At 37.1% G+C, this 20,490-nt stretch overlaps 1 protein-coding gene across 2 annotated transcripts in view; it reads right to left on the bottom strand.

Moving 5' to 3' along the window:
• emsy (EMSY transcriptional repressor, BRCA2 interacting) overlaps nt 1-20,490 on the bottom strand; it is an 89,315-nt gene that overhangs the window by 52,723 nt on the left and 16,102 nt on the right. The window contains exons 3-11 of one of the 2 annotated variants that reach the window (XM_039745432.1): nt 15,997-16,096; nt 15,723-15,797; nt 15,450-15,625; nt 13,845-14,000; nt 11,843-12,102; nt 11,446-11,710; nt 10,760-11,002; nt 8,375-8,524; nt 2,208-2,381 (exon numbers count right to left, since the gene is read on the bottom strand). In XM_039745432.1, the coding sequence (XP_039601366.1) occupies nt 2,208-2,381; nt 8,375-8,524; nt 10,760-11,002; nt 11,446-11,710; nt 11,843-12,102; nt 13,845-14,000; nt 15,450-15,625; nt 15,723-15,797; nt 15,997-16,096 (1,599 nt within the window). The remainder of the gene's footprint in view (nt 1-2,207; nt 2,382-8,374; nt 8,525-10,759; nt 11,003-11,445; nt 11,711-11,842; nt 12,103-13,844; nt 14,001-15,449; nt 15,626-15,722; nt 15,798-15,996; nt 16,097-20,490) is intronic. The other variant, XM_039745433.1, reaches the window with a different exon arrangement.

Below are 20,490 nucleotides of genomic sequence, written 5' to 3'. Positions count from 1 at the left end.
TAATTTTAAAAACTATGTGTTGTATAGGTCCATGCATTTTGATGATCATAAATTTCTCTTTGAGATCTGGTTGGGTTCCATCGACTTTCAAGCAGGCTGTAATTCAACCACTGTTGAAAAAATCTAATTCTGATCCCACTCTTCTGAGTAATGACAGGTCAATTTCAAAACTGTCTTTTATTGCCAAAGTTTTGGAAAAGGCGGTTGAACAGCAACTTTGTGCCTTCTCAGAGGAGCAGTGGCTCTTTGATTCTTTTCAATCTGGTTTTCAGAGGCGACATTCTACAGAAACAGTTCTTCTTAAAGTTTTCAATGATCTTTTAATTGCTGCTGATACAATACAAGCACAGAACACTGGCCTGCTAGACCTTAATGCAGCTTTTGATATAGTACACCATCAGATCTTAATAAAGAGATTAGAGCTGTTAGGTGTCTCTGGCTATGCTTTAGACTGGTTCTCCTCTTATTTGTCGAATACGAGTTTTTCAGTCAGTGTGGCTGGCTTTTCATCCAACTCTGCTCCTTTGACATGTGGAGTGTCACAGGGCTCAGTTCTTGGACCTGTACGTTTTTCATTATGTATTCTTCCCTTATCACAGATTCTGAATTCTTTTAAGGATATCTCATATGATCTCTATGCAGATAATATAATGCATTATTTCTCTTTTAAACCCAATCAAATTAATACTTTGGTCACTTTGGTTGATTGCCTGTCTCAGGTTAATGACTTGGCTCAGTAGTAATTACCTGCAGATGAATTCAGGAAAGACTGAGGTATTAATTGTTGCTCCTCCCGATTTCCATTCTGAGATTATCTTAAAATTATCTTATTTCTCTCCTGCTATTAAGTCGAGTTTACATAATCTTGGGGTTATCTTTGACCAGTCCCCGATGCCAGATTCATATACAAGATCAGTCAGCCATTCATGTTTCTTTCATTTAAGAAATCTTTCTAAACTAAGAACTGTTGTTTCAAAGTTAAAATTGGAGATGCTTGTTTATTCTTTTGTTTCCTCATGACCTAGTTATTGTAATGCTCTTTACACGGGTCTGAGCAAGTCCCCTCTCTCACGTCTTTAGTATGTCCAAAATGCACCCGCTAGGCTTTTAACTCACACTAGCTGGAGTGATCATATCACTCCTATTCTGTACACACTGCACTGGCTCCCACTGTGTCACAGAATTAATTTTAAAATTTTGGTACTTACTTATAGAGCTTTGCATGGACAAGCTCCTGAGTACCTTACTTGCTTGCTCCAATGTTATACAGCTTGTCGGGCTCTTAGATCTGGGCAACAGGGCCATTCAGTTGTCCCACGTACTCAGCTAAAAACCTATGAGGATTGTGCTTTTCAGTCCGTGGCACCAAGACTATGGAATAACCTGCCTTATGGTTTGTGTGCAGCTGAGTCTGTTGATTCTTTTAAAAAACAACTGAAAACATTTCTTTTTAAACAGGCTTTTAATCAGTGCAGAGTAGTTTCTCTGTATTTGTTATCTTATTGGTAATGTTTATGCTTTGTTCTATTTGTTCTGCTTTGTATTGTTTTGCTGTTCAGGTTTCTGTGACCCTTGTCTGTGAAGGGCACTATATAAACAAACTACTACTACTATTTTAAACACCTAATCTGGATTAGAATTTGCAGTATGAACACAGCTGCTTTATTTATTCTTCCTGGCATTTGTCTACTTAATGTTCTACTATATTTTTGCATTTAAATGAAATAAGAATGTGTTACAAAAAAATTTTTTTATCAGAATCTTCGGCTACTAAAGTTTGTTCTGGGACTCTCTTTTCCTTTAGTCCTGAAGTACATTTTTGCCCCAAACACAGAAAATATTCATGTTCATACTGAGATTTGCTTAGCAAGTGAACATTAGAGATATAAAGAAGAGTAAACCAAGATACAAGACATTCACTAAACAGTGCTGACTTAATTTAGCACTACAGGGAAATCATTAATAAAATACCTGGTGGTGAAAATAAAATACATGAATCATGGTTAACTGCAAATTTACTTAAGGCTATTGAGTTAGTCTTAAATTATTATTAATATAAAGAAATGTTTCACATGTGATGAATTATTGTTTTTGCAGTGTACTTTTTCATTATTAATATGATTTACTGCCTTGAATAAAATATTATATAAGGAGTTAAATGCTGTTTGTTACCAGATACCACAATCCAAATTAATAATTAGGCTTACCTGATACAATGTTACTAGTGATGATTTTGCCCCCAAGTGTGGCAAGGGATTTTGGCACCACTGTAATGATGCTCCCACTGGTAGTTTTAACATAGGTAGCTCCTCCAGGAGAAGTTGCCATTCGAGCTCCAATAGTGGGGCTCATTGTTGGTCGCGAGTATGTAGCCTGTGTACCTGTTGTAGAATATCGTAATAAAAAAAGTGAGAAAGGCGAAATTAACAAAAAATATATATTACAGAGAAAAATATGAAATTAAGGTAAAACCCACTGTAATAGAATGGGGCACACTTGTGGCCACCTCACACCCAGTATAAGGCCAATGAATAGGCAAACAAAAGGAAGATTTTTTTTTTTTTTAAATCCAATGATTATACTTCCTGTCAGCAGGTTTAAGTACTACAATGGCTTACTGTCAGATATAGAATCATATAGAAAAACTATTAACTTAGAAATGTACTTTTTATATCCCTGTGACCTAAAGTTAGACTATGGCCACTGTCCCTCTTGCAAGTAATAAAAAGTGCCTGAAGACTAGTAACAATATGGCCAAGGGGAAGCATGGAGATAAAAAACAGGAGACATCCAAGGACAGAGCCTTCAGGAACTCCTTTTGTGACTGGCGCCAAGTTAGACCTGCCATTACCATGACTATCAAACTATTGTCTATCAGTCAGATAGGACTTAAACCACTGGAGGACAGTGACAGAGATATCCAAAATGTTCTCCACTTTGAATTGTACAATCCAATGCTAGACAGTATCAATTGCCGTTCTAAAATCTAATAGAATTAATATGATGGTTTGCTCAGCATCTGTTGCCATTAAGCCAGGGGTGCCCAATGTGTCGATCGCGATCGACCAGTAGATCGCAAAGGTAGTGCATGTAGATAGTGTTGCATTCAAAAACATTTTTTTTTAAATGTTAGTCTATCATATATCCTCCATATGGCATTTGTCAGTCTGACATCTCTTTTCTTCTAAGACACTGGTCATCCCGCACGCAAGATCAAATGCGCAAGCTACTGCAAAACTCCGGCTGTGATCTAGCCTTTCAATTTATATCGAGTATAGAAGGGATAGAAGGGAAGGGATTTAAAAAAAATGTTTCGGGAGGGTATGGGCTTGATGTGGAACTGGAATAGGATTTTTTTCTCATAATGTCACAATCGAAGTGTGTTTGTCTGATCTGTCAATCTATCATTGCTATTCCAAAGAAGGAAAATGTGGAAAGACACTTTCGAACTGTAAATAAAAACTACGAAACTGACGTCCTTCCAAAAAGTGATCTGAGAAAGAGAAAGGATAGGGAACTAAAATAGCAGTTAATCGGACAGCCGTCATTTTTCACTTGGCTGAATTCAAAAGCTTCTTGACTGCATTATTCGGCTCTACTTATTTATGTGAGTCAGCCTATTCCCACATGACGATTATTAAATCCAAATACTGTAGTGACCATAAATGTATTGAATTCTTATTTTGACATAAAGGTTATTCACTTATGCAAGGTATGACAACATACATTTTATGTATAAAGTATACTAAGTATATATATATACTGTATATAATCATTTTTAATGTAGGTAGATCATTTCATTTCGTCATTTTTAAAGTAGCTCGCAAGCCGAAAAAGTGTGGGGACCCCTGCCATAAGCAATAAACTGGTTACTTGAAGCACAGCAGTTTTACAGTTTTACTATGCTCTGAAACCAAACTGAAAAGGTTCTATCAGTTTATTATAAGTTAAATAACTGTTCAGTTTTAAGGCCACAATACACTCCAGAACTTTAGACAGAAAAAGGTAACAAACAGATCAAACTTTTTTTTTTTTAATAAACACAGGGGTTTCAGAAGAAATTTTCAAAGTAACTGGCACAGTGTCAATAAATGTATTTATTATTTTTGGAACAGTTTGGATTATGGCATGGAAACATGATTTGGTAAGTGTGTTGGGGATAGGGTCCAATATACAAGTAGAAAGCTTTATCTTACTGAGCAGGTCATTAATAAACTGGGAAGAAAATGGTAAAATATGGAAAAACAGCTGGATGAAGAGGGAACACAAGGAAGAACTACAAAGGGATAATGAACTTTAATTTAAGTTTTTAATTTTAACACTGAAAAAGTGAAGGAATTTTTCATAGTCTTCAGCAGAAGAAATGATAAGGCCAGATGCAGGATAAAGCTCTGAGGCTAAAGATTTGTGCTGGTATCCCGAAGGTTGCCGGTTCGAATCCCTGTCACTGCCAAAAGAGATCCTACTCTGCTGGACCCTTAAACCAGGCCCTTACCCTTCAATTGCTCCAGGGACGCTGTACAATAGCTGACCCTGCACTATGACCCCAAGGGGTATGTGAAAACTAACAAATTTCTAATACAAGAAATTGTATAAGGTGAAATAAACAACAACAACAAAAAAAAAAAAATTAGTCTGTTAACCACTGAGAACAAAACCCTCGGGGTTATTATGGCCACTCTCTATCATTAGCCATGGTATGCATTATTGACTTCAGTTTAGTGCATCTCTGTAATTCCTTTGATGGTCAGAGAAAGCCTGGGCATGCACAATGAGGCCAGTCTTATGTGACACTTTCTCAAGGTATTGTCCAACTGCTTTCATAAATTGTAGTGCTGAATTATACCATGGAGTTGAACACTTAAAGTAAACACTTCCCGTGCTTTAAAGGAGCTGTTTGATATTGTGCTGACTGGAGGGCTAAGGGTATAGTGATTGACAAGACTGTCTGATTCATAGAATAGACAGATGAAACTTTATTTGCCCCCCGGGGAAATTCTGATTGTTAAAGTTGATTAAATACTGCACGACATAAAAAGATTAGAAACTGATCCATCAAGGACAGATTTTAAGGTTTCTGAAAGAAACTTGATGTTTACAGTGAAGACAGGGAATACAGTGCATCCGGAAAGTATTCACAGCGCATCACTTTTTCCACATTTTGTTATGTTACAGCCTTATTCCAAAATCGATTAAATTAATTTTTTTCCTCAGAATTCTGCACACAACACCCCATAATGACAATGTGAAAAAAGTTTACTTGAGGTTTTTGCAAATTTATTAAACATAAAAAAAACTGAGAAATCACATGTACATAAGTATTCACAGCCTTTGCTCAATACTTTGTCGATGCACCTTTGGAAGCAATTACAGCCTTAAGTCTTTTTGAATATGATGCCACAAGCTTGGCACACCTATCCTTGGCCAGTTTCGCCCATTCCTCTTTGCAGCACCTCTCAAGCTCCATCAGGTTGGATGGGAAGCATCGGTGCACAGCCATTTTAAGATCTCTCCAGAGATGTTCAATTGGATTCAAGTCTGGGCTCTGGCTGGGCCACTCAAGGACATTCACAGAGTTGTCCTGAAGCCACTCCTTTGATATCTTGGCTGTGTGCTTAGGGTCGTTGTCCTGATGAAAGATGGACCGTCGCCCCAGTCTGAGGTCAAGAGCACTCTGGAGCAGGTTTTCATCCAGGATGTCTCTGTACATTGCTGCAGTCATCTTTCCCTTCATCCTGACTAGTCTCCCAGTTCCACTTCCTGCCACTGAAAAACATCCCCACAGCATGATGCTGCCACCACCATGTTTCACTATAGGGATGGTATTGGCCTGGTGATAAGCGGTGCCTGGTTTCCTCCAAACGTGACGCCTGGCATTCACACCAAAGAGTTCAATCTTTGTCTCATTAGAATTTTGTTTCTCATGGTCTGAGAGTCCTTCAGGTGCCTTTTGGCAAACACCAGATGGACTGCCATGTGCCTTTTACTAAGGAGTGGCTTCCGTCTAGCCACTTTACCATACAGGCCTGATTGGTGGATTGCTGCAGAGATGGATGTCCTTCTGGAAGGTTCTCCTCTCTCCACAGAGGACCTCTGGAGCTCTGACAAAGTGACCATCAGGTTCTTGGTCACCTCCCTGACTAAGGCCATTCTCCCCCCGATCGCTCAGTTTAGACGGCTGGCCAGCTCTAGGAAGAGTCCTGGCGGTTTCGAACTTCTTCCACTTATGGATGATGGAGGCCACTGTGCTCATTGGGACCTTCAAAGCAGCAGAATTTTTTTCTGTAACCTTCCCCAGATTTGTGCCTCGAGACAATCCTGTCTTGGCGGTCTACAGACAATTCCTTTGACTTCATGCTTGGTTTGTGCTCTGACATGAACTGTCAACTGTGGGACCTTATATAGACAGGTGTGTGCCTTTCCAAATCCTGTCCAATCAACTGAATTTACCACAGGCGGACTCTAATTAAGCTGCAGAAACATCTCAAGGATGATCAGGGGAAACAGGATGCACCTGCACTAAATTTTGTGCTTCATGGCAAAGGCTGTGAATACTTATGTACATGTGCTTTCTCAGTTTTTTTATTTTTAATAAATTTTCAAAAATCTCAAGTAAAACTTTTTCACGTTGTCATTATGGGGTGTTGTGTGTAGAATTCTGAGGAAAAAAATGAATTATTCCATTTTGGAAAAAGGCTGTAACATAACAAAATGTGGAAAAAATGATGCGCTGTGAATACTTTCCGGATGCACTGTAGGCACTGAGAGAGTAATAAGTACTTCTTTAAGGTCAGAGAGGTCCAAATCAATGCTGTAAGTGCTGCCAACAGATGAGCCAGATGTGCAAACCTGGTCTAACATGTGACCACCACAGTGGGTAGGAAAATCAAAACGTTGCACCAAGCCAAAAAGTCCAGCAGGGATAAGAACTAATTCCTCAGCTTATATTTAGGAATGTCAATGCGGATATTAAAGTCATCTATTAAGAATGTCTGCAAAAAAAGATCTTCACTGAGTTAGCAGTTCAGTCAGATCATCTAATAAATATACACTGTATTTTGGAGGATAATAAAGAACAATAAGTAGGATAAGACCAGATTTTGTTTTTTTTTTTAATTTAGAGCCAACCACTCAAAGGACAATGGACATTCAGTTGGTAGTTTTTTGGTGTTGCATTGTGGAGTGTCCAGTTTGGTGGTAAGGGAGATGGAGAGACAGTGATGGAAATGCTGGTGTCTGAAGAAGACCGCATAAAGATTACAACTTGGAATAATGAGAGTATAAAAAAAGGGTGAAGTGATGAAAGTACTGAACTGAAGCAGAGAATGTTTTGGCTGCATGCACAAAACAAGTTGTAAAGGTAAAGTTTCAAGAATGTTTTAATAAGAATATTTTTTCTAGTAGGGGGGCAATGATGGAAATGCTTGGCTTGTTTTGCTGGAGTCACAAACATGGGTAAAAAAAATTGGTGGAGATGAATAGGGTAAATGAGTATGGTGTAGTTTGTATGATGATTGTTGGTAAATGACTCATGAATGTAGTCCCTCAGAACATGTCCTACAGCTTGGCAGAGATGACAAAGAAGACAAAGACGAATTTTGGAACAGGTTGATAGAGATGACATCTGCAGCACCTTAGAGAAAGGTGATTTAACTGTAGGGCCACTTAAATGGATATGATGTAACCAGTGCTAGCAGTTATGGGGGATTCCATTGGAGCTTTTGACACCTTACCAGGAATGCTGAGGGTAAAGGAGAGGCAGCTAATAAACAGTTAAGTGTGAGATATGTGTAACTACTATTAGCAGTTAGCACACTGCAATTGGATTAATAAATGCACTGTTCTATCATTAAGGCACATCTTTAACAGCCTTTGAACATATTTTCTAAGAGGTCTTTTGGACTGTGCACCCAAACACTTGTATGTTAATGAGTCCACACAACAAAGAAAAAGAGAAGCAGGATTTTTTTTAGAAAAGCTGCTAATAGAAGGAAGTCTGTAGTATCAATTATCAAGTTTTCTTTCAATAATGAAGTTTAAAAGCTTTAATTGTTCATTAAAACTTGTGGAAAGAGTGTGTAGAACAACTGGCAAGTGGACTGGAATTGGTCAATCTGTCTTTTTAACAATATACTGGTCTATCATCAAAGAAAAAATAAGTAAACTATCATTATACAGTAAAAAAAATTTGCACAATTAGTTTTTACTACCCCTCATGTTCAGTGAAGTCAAATTTGATAAATTAATTATAACAACATATTAAAAAAGATTATTATTACCACTATCTGCAACTAAAATATTAATAAAAAAGTAGAAGCAAACTAAATAAATAAAAAAAAAACACACACACAGTCAAAAACAAATTCAAACATACCTGTAGGAGTTGAAACAAGCTTAGTTGTCATGATAGCACCATTGCTACTAACGACCATAATCGGAGAATTACTGCTACTGGGCAATGTAGCAGTTACAGGCTTAGGAAGAATTTTACTGGGTTGTACTTGTTGAGTGATGATTTTAACACCTGGAAGGATTTTTAAAAATTTAAAATATTACAATGACAAGACAGTTCAAAATGAAAATGTGTACTAAGGTAGATTTTCATAAATATAAAGGCCTATACACAATTGTACGATCTGGATCTACTGTATATCCCCCACTGAGTAATAGCAGCCATATAATCCTACAAAGTTATTAAAAATATCTGCTTAAAATACAAAATACTGCTTGGAAAACAAATGGCAAAAGAAACAACAGCACACAATAATCAGGAGAATACTGCCTATGTAATATTATGTTCTAACTATGTGATGAAGAAAATGCAACTGAAAATAAATTAAGAGTTTCCAGTGAGAGAAGAGGTAAACTTAACAGAAAATTGTTTAAACAAAGAGGTAAATGCACTTCTCCTCCACACATACTAAGTAACAGGAAATGACAAATGTACTAACAAAAAAGCAACAGCAAAGCAATTTATGACATTCATCATTTCCTGTAAAATAGAGAACACTATACAGAAGCACCTAAAAATTTGAAACTTTTATAAGAAGTTTTTGTTTTTTCTTTTTTTGTCATTTATTTTTACAAAAGGAGTGAAACTAATCATTTCTGCTTATTTACTGTAGTACCATATTATATTATTCTTTGTAATTCTTTATATTACTACTGAATTTTTGTTATACAATCTGCATTCATACCCCATACCTTGTTATAATTAATATTTAAAGGCATAACTCTCTGCAATTACCTGGCAAATTAGAATGAAGTAAATGTTTAATTACTTATTCTATTTGTATACTATTTTAGCAGTTACTGTATCTGCCCTTGAATCTGTGTTGGGTGTTTCATTTTTCATACTTGTTATCTAATGATTCTAGTTGTAGTCTTTTTCATATCTGAAAAAGCAGGGGAGCCGCCTGGTAAAAGAAGGCACCAGGCTTTGTTTTTAAAGAGACTGCTTCCAGCTGTTGTTTTAAACTCTTTGCTTTTGAAGGGATTTTTTTTTTTTCTATTGGATTTTATCCTCCACTTTTCACCTCTGTTTTAACTGGATTATTTATTTAAAAGATTTTGATACACTGCACTATTTATTGGATAAAATCACTTTTTGCACCATCCCCTTGCTTCATTGTTGTACCTCATTGCCTAGCTCATCTGTGACATTACCAATGGTGTCAGTTCAAGGGCATCATCACAATGATGAACTGCATTAAAGCATGAATTAAACATGTGGGGAAAGGGTGGCACAGTAGTAGCCCTGCTGTTTCTCATTAAGGTGGTCATGCCCCAGGTGTACCCTGCCTGGAGTTTGCATGTTTTCTTGGTGGGTTTCCTCAGCGTGCTTTAGTTTTTCCCAAAAAGCATGCAGGCTAAGGGTTTGGTGATGCTAAATTGACACTGCTAGTGTATGTGTGTGCTCGTATTCACCTTGTGATGAGCTGGCACCTTTTCCAAGGATTGTTCCTGTCTTTTGCATGAAGCTTGCTGGGACGTGTGCAAAACTGAATAGAGCAATTAAACATATAGAACAAAGATTTTTCAATGTTCCTTAAAATTTCTGAATGCTCAATGTTCTAAGTTTATAGTTAATTTTACTATCACAAGGATGTTTATTGTGTTGTGATTGGTTATGTGGGAAAAGAAAACGGAAGGACAGGAACTAGGGTTTGAAATGTATGATAGATAGCATGGATGCAAAAAAGAAAGCCAGCTCAGAAGAATACCCATCCAATTCTGTTCAACTATTCAGTTTGAATATTTTGGCCATCCCATGGACCATTATACTATTACAGATTGATTAAAATCAAGTGTCTTAAATTTGTAAATGATATGCAATTAATTTTAGCGTATTTGAAAATGTGTATTTGATAAAGCCCGCATCATGGATGCAAATATGAAAAAGAAGGGAAACCACACAGAAACAGTAGCACTGATTTGACACTGGGTGCCACCTGTTTACAAAGTCGAGCTGAAACTTGCATAGCTTTACGCCAAGTTTAGTTTTTATACATCTGAAAGTGAGAGTGGAAATGGGTGTATGCAACATTTTTATGCATACGCACTGTTTATACATGAGGCTCCTGTGTTCCCTGCCATAAGTGATCCACAGGTAAAATTTAAAACCAGAAAGAAATGTGCAAATAATAAAGTGCAAAATGAAAATATAGATAAGGCCCTTCAGGATTTTCCTATCAAAAAGTAATCAAATATATACATTTTAAATGGACTTCAGATTTTCAAAATTGCTAAAACTTCTTACCTGACTCTTGTTTTATCTGGATAGTTGGCTTGATACCAGGTGGAGTATGAGACTGAGGTTGCTGTGAGCCGACGGAGGATTGGGCTTGCTGAGTCTGCTGAGAGTGCTGCACTTGTGGCAGTTGTTTGGGAGAGTGCTGGTGCTGCTTAGGAAATTGAGCAAGAATCTGAGTTGGAGAACCCACAAGGGTTTTAGGTGAAGGTAGTCGAGCAGAAGCCACTTTGACTCCTGCTGAAGATACACCTAGAAAGAGAACAAGTCATAATTAATTTATTGATAATGTCACACTGTTGCTGGATTAAAAATCTCATAAAAATATATCAGTAAAGAAGCAAGCATATAAGATAGGAAAAATACTGTTATGTTCCAAATTAACCACAATTAATTCTCTTTCCTTATGGTGTGGATCACAGCTGCAACAAGTCAGGACAAACAAATAAGAGAAAGGACAAGGATCTAATGCTATACTGTACAATTAAAATTTTCTGAAACTTTAGCAAATGTTTATTTTATCCATAAAAATAAATTGACTGAAATAAAATTAAAAACAGCCAACACTAGATATGTTCTACAAGAAGGTCTTCAATAAATGTTGAACCTTTTTTTCTTTCTACAGTTTAACAAGTGACACTAAAGAATTCAACAAATGCAATGTAACCACATTACGTGAGGCTTCAATGACTGACCTTGAGCTACTGTTGACATGACTACAGAAGGAGATGAAGAAACTACAGTTGTCACTGCCACACTGCTGGGAGTTGGTGATGGCGTGGATGTGCCACTGGTACTGGCTAAAGAGGACTGTGAAGCTGTGATGACTACGGGCTGCTTCTGAGTTGAAGCTGTAAGAACTGAGGTGGAGACCAGTTTTGTGACAGCTGCATAGTTGTGGGATTTTGATAAGATATTGGGCACAAAAGTTGAACTTGGTGATGTTGTCACAATGATGACCTAAAGGCAGACATTTATGAAAAAAATTAAAACATATTTTATGCATAAGAAATTGAAGCTTTTGTAATAAAATGAAAAAGTATTCACAAAATTTACACATACATACAAAATCAAAAAACAAATCAAAGATACCTTTTGCGTAGTGGTATTTGTTGTCTGTGTTGAAGGTTTTGTGAAAGTAATTTTAACTGGAGACATATGAGGTGGGAGTGAGTTGGCAATACTCTGCATGATATTACTCATCTTGGGGCTGCCGCTGACTGGTACAGTGATGGTTTTGGAAACAGGAGTTGTCACTTTAGGCACTTCCTTTAGGACTACCGGGGAAGAGCTAGATGAGTTTGTGCGTCTTCTTTTCCGGGGCTTTTCATCTTCATCTGAACAGCTTACACCTTGTAAAAGATGAGTCACTTAAATAGTTTACTCTTACAAAAAAAGGTGAAATAAGGATGTGGAATTTTTAATTTTGTATAAATACTTATAAGAGAAAATTTCAAGTGAAACAATAAATCCAAATCATTGTTACATGACTTTTTTATTTAAGTTAGTTTTAGTTAATTTTGTTTTCTAAAGGGATATGGAAACAAGAATGAAACATTTGTAAAAAATAACTTTTTTAGGGTTACATTGGCTATTTTGTCTGCAGCTCAAAAGAAGACAATTTAACCAATGATGCCAACTCACAGTGTTACATGTTACATTTTTTAATAGTTTTTTGATGGAAAAAATGCCTATCTAATTTTCTAATGAGACTGAAATTCAATATTAAACAGGGCATAGGTTGAGGGACTATTGTACTGAATTAGTTCCACTTTGACTCAAAGATAGCTTTCTGAAGTGTTGCACATGATAATATATCCTTAGTTTTTGTTACCTTGCTATATTTTGTTTTTTCTTTCCATGTTGTTTAATTCCCTTATACATATTCTTCCTATTTTAAACTTTTACTCTTTCAAAAAAAAACAAACACAGGTTTTAGCAGTTTTTGGTGGGGAAGGAGATTTTGATGATAGAATACAATAGAGATGGATAACTGTCCTAATTTCACATTAACATTTCTTTCTACAGTTAAGGTCTCAATTTCTGGAACCATTTTAGAACCATGTGTATCTTGGGTCTATTATTATGGCTTGTAAATTAGTTACATCTTTTATAAATCAGACACCAGGAAAAGTTTTGAGGATTAGGTAGTTTAGGGACAGGATCAGATAGGGTATGCCTCTCCATTATATGTCGGATAAGCGAGACTCTACTGTATTTCCTAAACAAAAGCAGGCTATTAGCACAGTGATAAGGAGCCATGAGCTTCTTGGTTTAATGTCAGAAACATTTAAGAAGATCAGGGACAATGAAAAAAATTGTAAGCTTCAGGGATTCTAGTGTTGAACTTTTACAACTGCATTATTGGAAGTGTCCTGCATGGATGTATCACAGTGTGGTTTGGTAGAGTGACATGCAAGGACTGCAAACTCCTCCAAAGGACTGTCCCTAGACCTTTTAAAATCTTTGGGGTCAACCTTCTAAAACTTCACACCATTTATTGATCCAAATGTCGGAGAAGAGCTGAATCATCTCTGATGGTACCCATGCTGCTCATCCTCTGTTTTGACTTCTACCTTCTAGGAAGTGCCACCAAAGCCAAACCACTCATTCCACCTCCTTCAGGAACAGCCAATTCCCCCAGGCCACAGGTCATTGAACTCCCAGAAACCTATACCTACCCTGCACCAAATACTGTATCTAACAGCTAGTTTATATATAATTGTACTATATATTATTTTTTTAACTCTTATCTTATTTACTGTATTTATTTAGGCTGTTTATTTATATATTCATTTATCTATTATCTGCTACTCTCATTTAATTAATGTATTTATTTATATATGACCACAACTGCAGCACAAGAATTTCACTGTGCTCTTGCAGTGTATGTCACAATAAACATATCTAATCTGTAACAGGGACAAAGCAGAAACGTGTAATGTAAACTCTACACCATGAAGAAATGTAAGAATACAGTAAATGATAAACAGCAGTGGCTTTTTTCACTGGCACTAATGGCACTCCTATTCAAGACTCAAATATGTAATGAATGCAAAAGTTTGGCTATTATAATAGGAAATATAATACTTACTTTTTACATACACTGTGCTTCCACTAGGCAACACTACCACATTGGAGGCAGGACTAGCTGGTCTAGGCGACTTCACGGTTGCAGTACTGGCACATGGTACTGTGGTTGTGGTAGGAGTGGCAGTTGTACTTGTGTAGGAGTAACACACAACTACTGCTAAACAATGAGTAGAATTGAAAAGATGCAAGTGATACACTGAGTAATATAACATTTCCTATGGTTTTAAAATCCAACAAATACAAAAAGCAAGGTAGGTATTAAAATCAGTGCATGGCGATATTTCACCAAAACATTAAAACATCTTATATAATTAAGTGCAACCTCCAAACTTAAAACCTGTTACTACAGTATAGGATTCATGATGCTCATTTATAATTGCCTACATTTATGGAGCTGAAAGAGAAATCTAACTGATAAACCCAATTTTCCTAAGCATAATTTGTGACGATGCGGGTTCGACTCCATCCTCCTATTGCTGTTCAGGAGCCCTTGAACCCAACACCGTCGATAATGTCACCAAGATGAGCTGACACATAGGGACAAATCTCTCAAGGCCAGGGGATATTCCAAAAAGTGCTTTATTCAAAAACAATCAAAAACAAAAAGTGCAAAGTGCAAAAGTTCAATAAATAAATCCATAAAAATCAAGTGTCCAGTGGGGTTAAAACCATCAACAATAAATAAATCCTTTAAAATCTGAGGTAAAAATGTAGAAGTTAAAAACGCAGTCTCTCACACCCTTCTTGTTCTCTGGCCCACCTCCATCACTCTCTCCCCGGCTCACCCTTACTCGCAGCCGCGGAGACCAACAGTCACAAGCTCCTTCTGTCAACCTCCGTCTTGGCCTCCAAACGGACGTCACTGCCAGACCGACGAGGTTGGCTCTCCTCCCGTGATCTTTCGCGCACCCGTAGTCGCTCCTCAGATCCAGCGGGATGACACCTCTCCTGCTCACCCCACTCGCTAGTTGTCAGTGGGGCGAACTAGCCCCCTAGAGCGCCTCCATCTAACGCTCCTTCGCGGGGCCCCTGCTCGTTCTGTCTCTCTCTTAAGGTGGCCAGATCATCCAGCCTAGACTGCCATTGCCGTACTTTAACCTCCTTCTCACATCGTTCTACCTCCTTCCATTTCTTTCCCCGATTTATCTTTTTTTTCCACGATTCCTGATTTATCCCTCCTCTCTGGTGTACCTTAGCTTATATATAATCCATATACACCTCTCACTGCCTCCGTGGGCACAGCGTCTTAATTACACACCACAGGAAGCCAATGAGGCAAACAAGAGCGACCGCACCCTCACGTGCAGGTGCAACTCGCTCCAATCACCCCATTAACTCCCCGCGGTTGAGCAATCGCGCCCACGGAGAACGACACGGCTATACGGATTTAAAAAACCTGACTTTTTTCAGAAGCCACAGACCCGCTATACCACATAATTCAGTTGTCAAAATTCCACTGGTTAAAAACAGCAAAAATCAGAAGGTATAATAATTTTGTTTTCCACAAGAGATTAACAGTACTTGTTTAACCAGATTTTAAAAGATTTTTAAAATAGGAACACAAACTAAGTTTTCAGGCAGAAATAGGGGTCTTTTTGGTATTTACCTTCTTTGTTACCAGTTTCTGCTGGTAACAAAAGAGAAGCATTGTGATGAGCTGCTGCATTTGCCACTGCATTTGCAGTGACTGTGAATGCCGTCTGAGGGACCAGTCTTGGCATAAGGGGAACCAGCCTTCGTCCTTCTATAGACCATTCCGAAGAGCTGTTTGGTCCAGACATACTAGAATAAATGTGGAAAACAAAACCTTGGTAAACTATCTGAACAACTAAAGAAAATTTTGAGTAAAACAGAATTTTAAAAAAATGATAAAACTTACTGATAAGCAATGGTTGTTAACCGTTCATCATTTACAGCCCTACGAACCTCAGCACGATGCCTCTCAGTTGAAATGCTAATCAATTTGTTAAGACAAGAATGAAAAAGCATTTAGAAAACAAGCAAGAAAAAAAACTTTCTACTTATTTATATTTCTAGTAAGATTTTCAGTAGACAGTAACTAATATATTATAGTCTAAATAGTTGAATATTATGAGATATGCAGTTTCTGTAAACAATATCCTCATATACAAAAAGCAAAATGCACAACCTACCTTAAGAGCTTGGTGAGTTCTCCAAGAAGGTCCTTCTTTTCCTTATTAAGATCCCCTTGTGCACGTAGAGCACTTATAACTCCAGCATAGGCCTCAAGTTCTAAAAGGTAATAGATAACTAGAATCAAATACTAATAATAAAACAGTTAAGGATAAAAAGTATTCACAAAACTTGAAATGAAATATAAATAAATTTTTCAAATGCCAAATAGTACATGACACTTTTCTAAAATTCATGTTTCAATATACAGTACATACTGGGCACTCAAAAAATAACCATTAAAATACAGTTTTCCTCCAATAACCAATCAGAGTCTGAAGCAAAAATCCAGTAAGCTACTTAGAAGACTACAAGTTTTGATGACCAACAACAGTAAACATCTGAAGCTTTCCAAAATTTCAGAATGAATAAAAAAATGAGATAATATTAAACATGAAGATCCCAATTTCCAGGCAAGGGAAGAATTACAAGTTAAAAGTCTGCCAAAAAACAAAATTGATAAATTAATTAAGTTTAAAACCTGCTGATAAACCAAGTTACTTCAGACGATTAAAAGCACATGTTTAAATATGATTTCATACTGCAGAAAAGTATGCATTTTACATATTAAATTTATTTTTCTTTCAGATATTATCTCAATACATAGAACACGTAATAGATTTACTAAATAAATAACACAAAATCACTTCTGTAGGGAGGTTTAAATCACGTAATATTTGAAAATGTGCCTGTTTCTTTTGTTTAAAAATGAGAGCGGTCCAAAACTTACCATTTCTCCCTTCAGATTTTTTTCCTACATCTGGCTATTAGAAATCGTTAAAATGCTGTTTCTGTCCTTCATGCTCAGAATACCTAATGTAGACTAATATATAGGATAATCAAAATGTAAGCATCAAAAATATTAGTAAACAAACACTTGCTCTAGTGCTCACACTTTTCTAACGTGTATAATGAATGATAATATACCAAAATGATATGTAATCCAAGATATTTTTCCTAATGTAACAAAAAAACAAAGCACATTTTAAAATTTAACAAGTAACTTTACTCTTACACCATATGGCTGCAGCTTTACCGAAACTGCAAAAAAGCTGGAGTTCAAAATATATACACAGAAAGGTATATGCAGTTTTATGGGGTCATTACCGCTAAATCAGGAAAAAAAAGTCTCTAAAAAGAAAGAATTCCTAAAGAGAAAGATAATACAAATATAAAAAAGTAACACTTATGCATAGCCTACCACTAAATGTTACACTTACTTACAGAACTGATTAAAATTTGGATGGATAGGTGATGCAAGTAATATAATAATTTATGTGCCAGCTTTTATTAATCAGATTGTGCTAATTAATGAGATGACTGTAATATAATTAGATAATATTTGAAATTTAAAGTATTCACCCCCTTGGATTATATCAGATTTTGTTTGTTATTGTTATTATCTAAAATTAATAAAAATTATCTGCCTACCCCTCAATATACAAACAGACAAAATTTAGAAATTTACACAAAAAAACACAAAATGAATATTTTTGTGTAACAAGATTTTATTAATTTTTGTGCAACGAAAATCTGAGTTTTCTTTTTTCCCCCTGAATACTCATCTTAACTTAATGCTTTGTAGAAGCAGCTTCAGCAGCAGTTAGAAATTTGACTCGTCTTAATAATGATTTATGATGTCTACTAATCTGCAATTGTAAATCAGCATACATTTGTTATGGTACATTTGATGATGCTCTGTCAAGCTGGATGCAATGTGATGAATAACAGCAATTTTCAAATCTATCCCAAGGGCTTGAATAGGACTGGATTGGCTCAGAAGGACACTCAATTTTTTAGTCTGAAATCCTCAACTGTTCCTTTGGCTTTATGCTTCGAACTGTTATTCTGCTGGTTCACGAAATCCTTCTCCTGTCTAACATGAAATAAAGAAAATTATTCTGGAGGATTTGTCTGTATCTGCACTCATTATGTTTACTATCTAAACAAGTGCCTCTAGCTACTCTTATATGGAGTTAAGTTCTCTAGAGATTGTTTCCCTCCTGAAAAGATTCCCCGTTAACTGCATTCTGTTTTATTGGTTTTAAGCTCCCATCATATTACACATCTTTTCCGGCAATTTTCATTTGCATGTCTTGCGTTTGTTGTACCATATGGTGCAATGCAGCACAGGATGGTGGGGACTAAGTAGATATTTCAGTTGATGTTACCAGGAAGAAGTGTTCAGAAGCAGTATCTGCTCAGGTGTCAATCAGCTTAGGCTGATAATAGACTGCTTCCTGAAGGCAACTGTAATCTAGATGTCGTCAGAGGGGACTGGGCGGTCTCATGGTCTGGAATCCCTACAGATTTTATTTTTTTTCTCCAGCCATCTGGAGTTTTTTTTTTGTTTTTTCTGTCCACCCTGGCCATCGGACCTTACTCTCATCCTATGTTAATTAATGTTGACTTATTTTATTTTTTTAGTGTGTTTTATTCTTCTATTCTTTATTATGTAAAGCACTTTGAGCTACATTTTTTTGTATGAAAATGTGCTATATAAATAAATTATGTTATTGTCATGTTATTGCCACCAGCAGTCACCACAGTGAAAATCTGCAACCTGAGATGGCTTGTAGTCTGTCTGAGTCCACAGCAAAACACCTGACCACAGTACAGTAGTTGTTGAGTTCTTAAATATTTCTCCAAAAAACACTTTGGAAGAACAGCCTTCAACTGCAACATACAAAGGAAAACCACAGACAAATGTTAAAGCCAAAAGAAAATGTGGTGATGAAGAAGAGGTTTCCCAACAAGAATAAGACAGGTGAGGGAGAGTTGTAAGAGTAAAATATACATTCATAAAAACAAGCATTTAAGGGACTTACGGACTGATTGTAAATATACTGTTCAAAAAAATTAAAGGAACACTTCTTAATCAGAATATAGCATCAAGTCAATGAAACGTCTGGGATATAAATATGGTCTGTTAAGTAGCAGAAGGAGTTGTTAATCAGTTTCAGCTGCTTTGGTGTTAAAGAAATTAACAACAGGTGCACTAGAGGGGCAACATACGTGCCACTGCCAGAAGGTTTGCTGCATCTCTCAGCACAGTCTCAAGGGCATGGAGGAGATTCCAGAAAACAGGCAGTTACTCTAGGAGAGCTGGACAGGGTCATAGAACGTCCTTAACCCATCAGCAGGACCGGTATCTGCTCCTTTGGACAAGGAGGAACAGGATGAGCACTGCCAGAGCTCTACAAAATGACTTCCAGCAGCCCACTGGTGTGAATGTCTCTGACCAAACAATCAGAAACAGACTTCATGAGGGTGGCCTGAGAGCCAGACATCTTCTAGTGGACCCTGTACTCACTGCCCGGCACCGTGGAGGTCGATTGCCATTTGCCACAGAATACCAGAATTGGCAGGTCCACCACTGGCACCCTGTGCTTTTCACAGATGAGAGCAGGTTCACCCTGAGCACATGAGACAAACGTGAAAGAGTCTGGAGAAGCCATGTAGAACATTATGCTGCCTGTAACATCATTCAGTATGACTGGTTTGGTGGTGGGTCAGTGATGAGAGATTCATATCCACGGATGGACGCAGAGACCTCTACAGGCTAGACAATGGCACACTGACTGTCATTAGGTATTGCGATGAAATCCTTGGACCCACTGTCAGACCCTATGCTGGTGCAGTGGGTCCTGGGTTCCTCCTGGTGCATGACAATGCCCTGCCTCATGTGGCGAAAGTATGCAGGTAGTTCCTGGAGGATGAAGGAATTGATATCACTGACTAGCCCCCACGCTTGCCTGACCCAAATCCAATAGAACACCAGGTTGCCATCAGGTTGCACCTCAGACTGTCCAGCAGCTCAGTGATGCCCTGGTCGAGACATGGGAGGAGATCCCCCAGGACACCACTCATCGTCCCATTAGGAGCATGCCCTGACATTATCAGGCATTCATACAAGCATGTGGGAGACATACAAAGTACAATTTTGGGTTGCTTCAATTAAATTTCAGCAAAATTGACTAGGCTGCATCATCATTTTTTAATTTTTGGGGTGTCTTTGAATTCAACCTTCTGTAGGTTGATAATTTTCATTTCCATCAAACGATGTGGCATTCTTTCGTTCCTAACACAATACCCAATCCATATCAGTATAGATATCCAGCATGATTTTGTTTTTCCCATTGAGATCTGATATATTTTTAAGCAGTTTATATTTGGAGTTTGCAACAACAAAACATGGAAAAAATCCACAGGAGTGAATACTTTCTAAAAGGTACAGTAAACACAACAAAAAACATAAATATGAGTGAATTCATTCTAAAAACTCAAAACAAAAAAGAATTGCAAAACACTTTGGGTATGCTGTCTAACTCTAAGATGGAAGATATCTGCCTGTTGTAACCACTGAAACTTACAAAATGTTTACCCATATTAGGAGTACCATATCTATAGGAAGATTATTTGTAAAATAAGTCCTACCAAAAAGACTATTATGA

This window comes from Polypterus senegalus, chromosome 2 (assembly GCF_016835505.1).
Source record: "Polypterus senegalus isolate Bchr_013 chromosome 2, ASM1683550v1, whole genome shotgun sequence".
In the NCBI taxonomy this organism is placed as follows: Eukaryota; Metazoa; Chordata; class Cladistia; order Polypteriformes; family Polypteridae; genus Polypterus; species Polypterus senegalus.
This window is presented reverse-complemented; position numbering and strand designations above follow the sequence as displayed.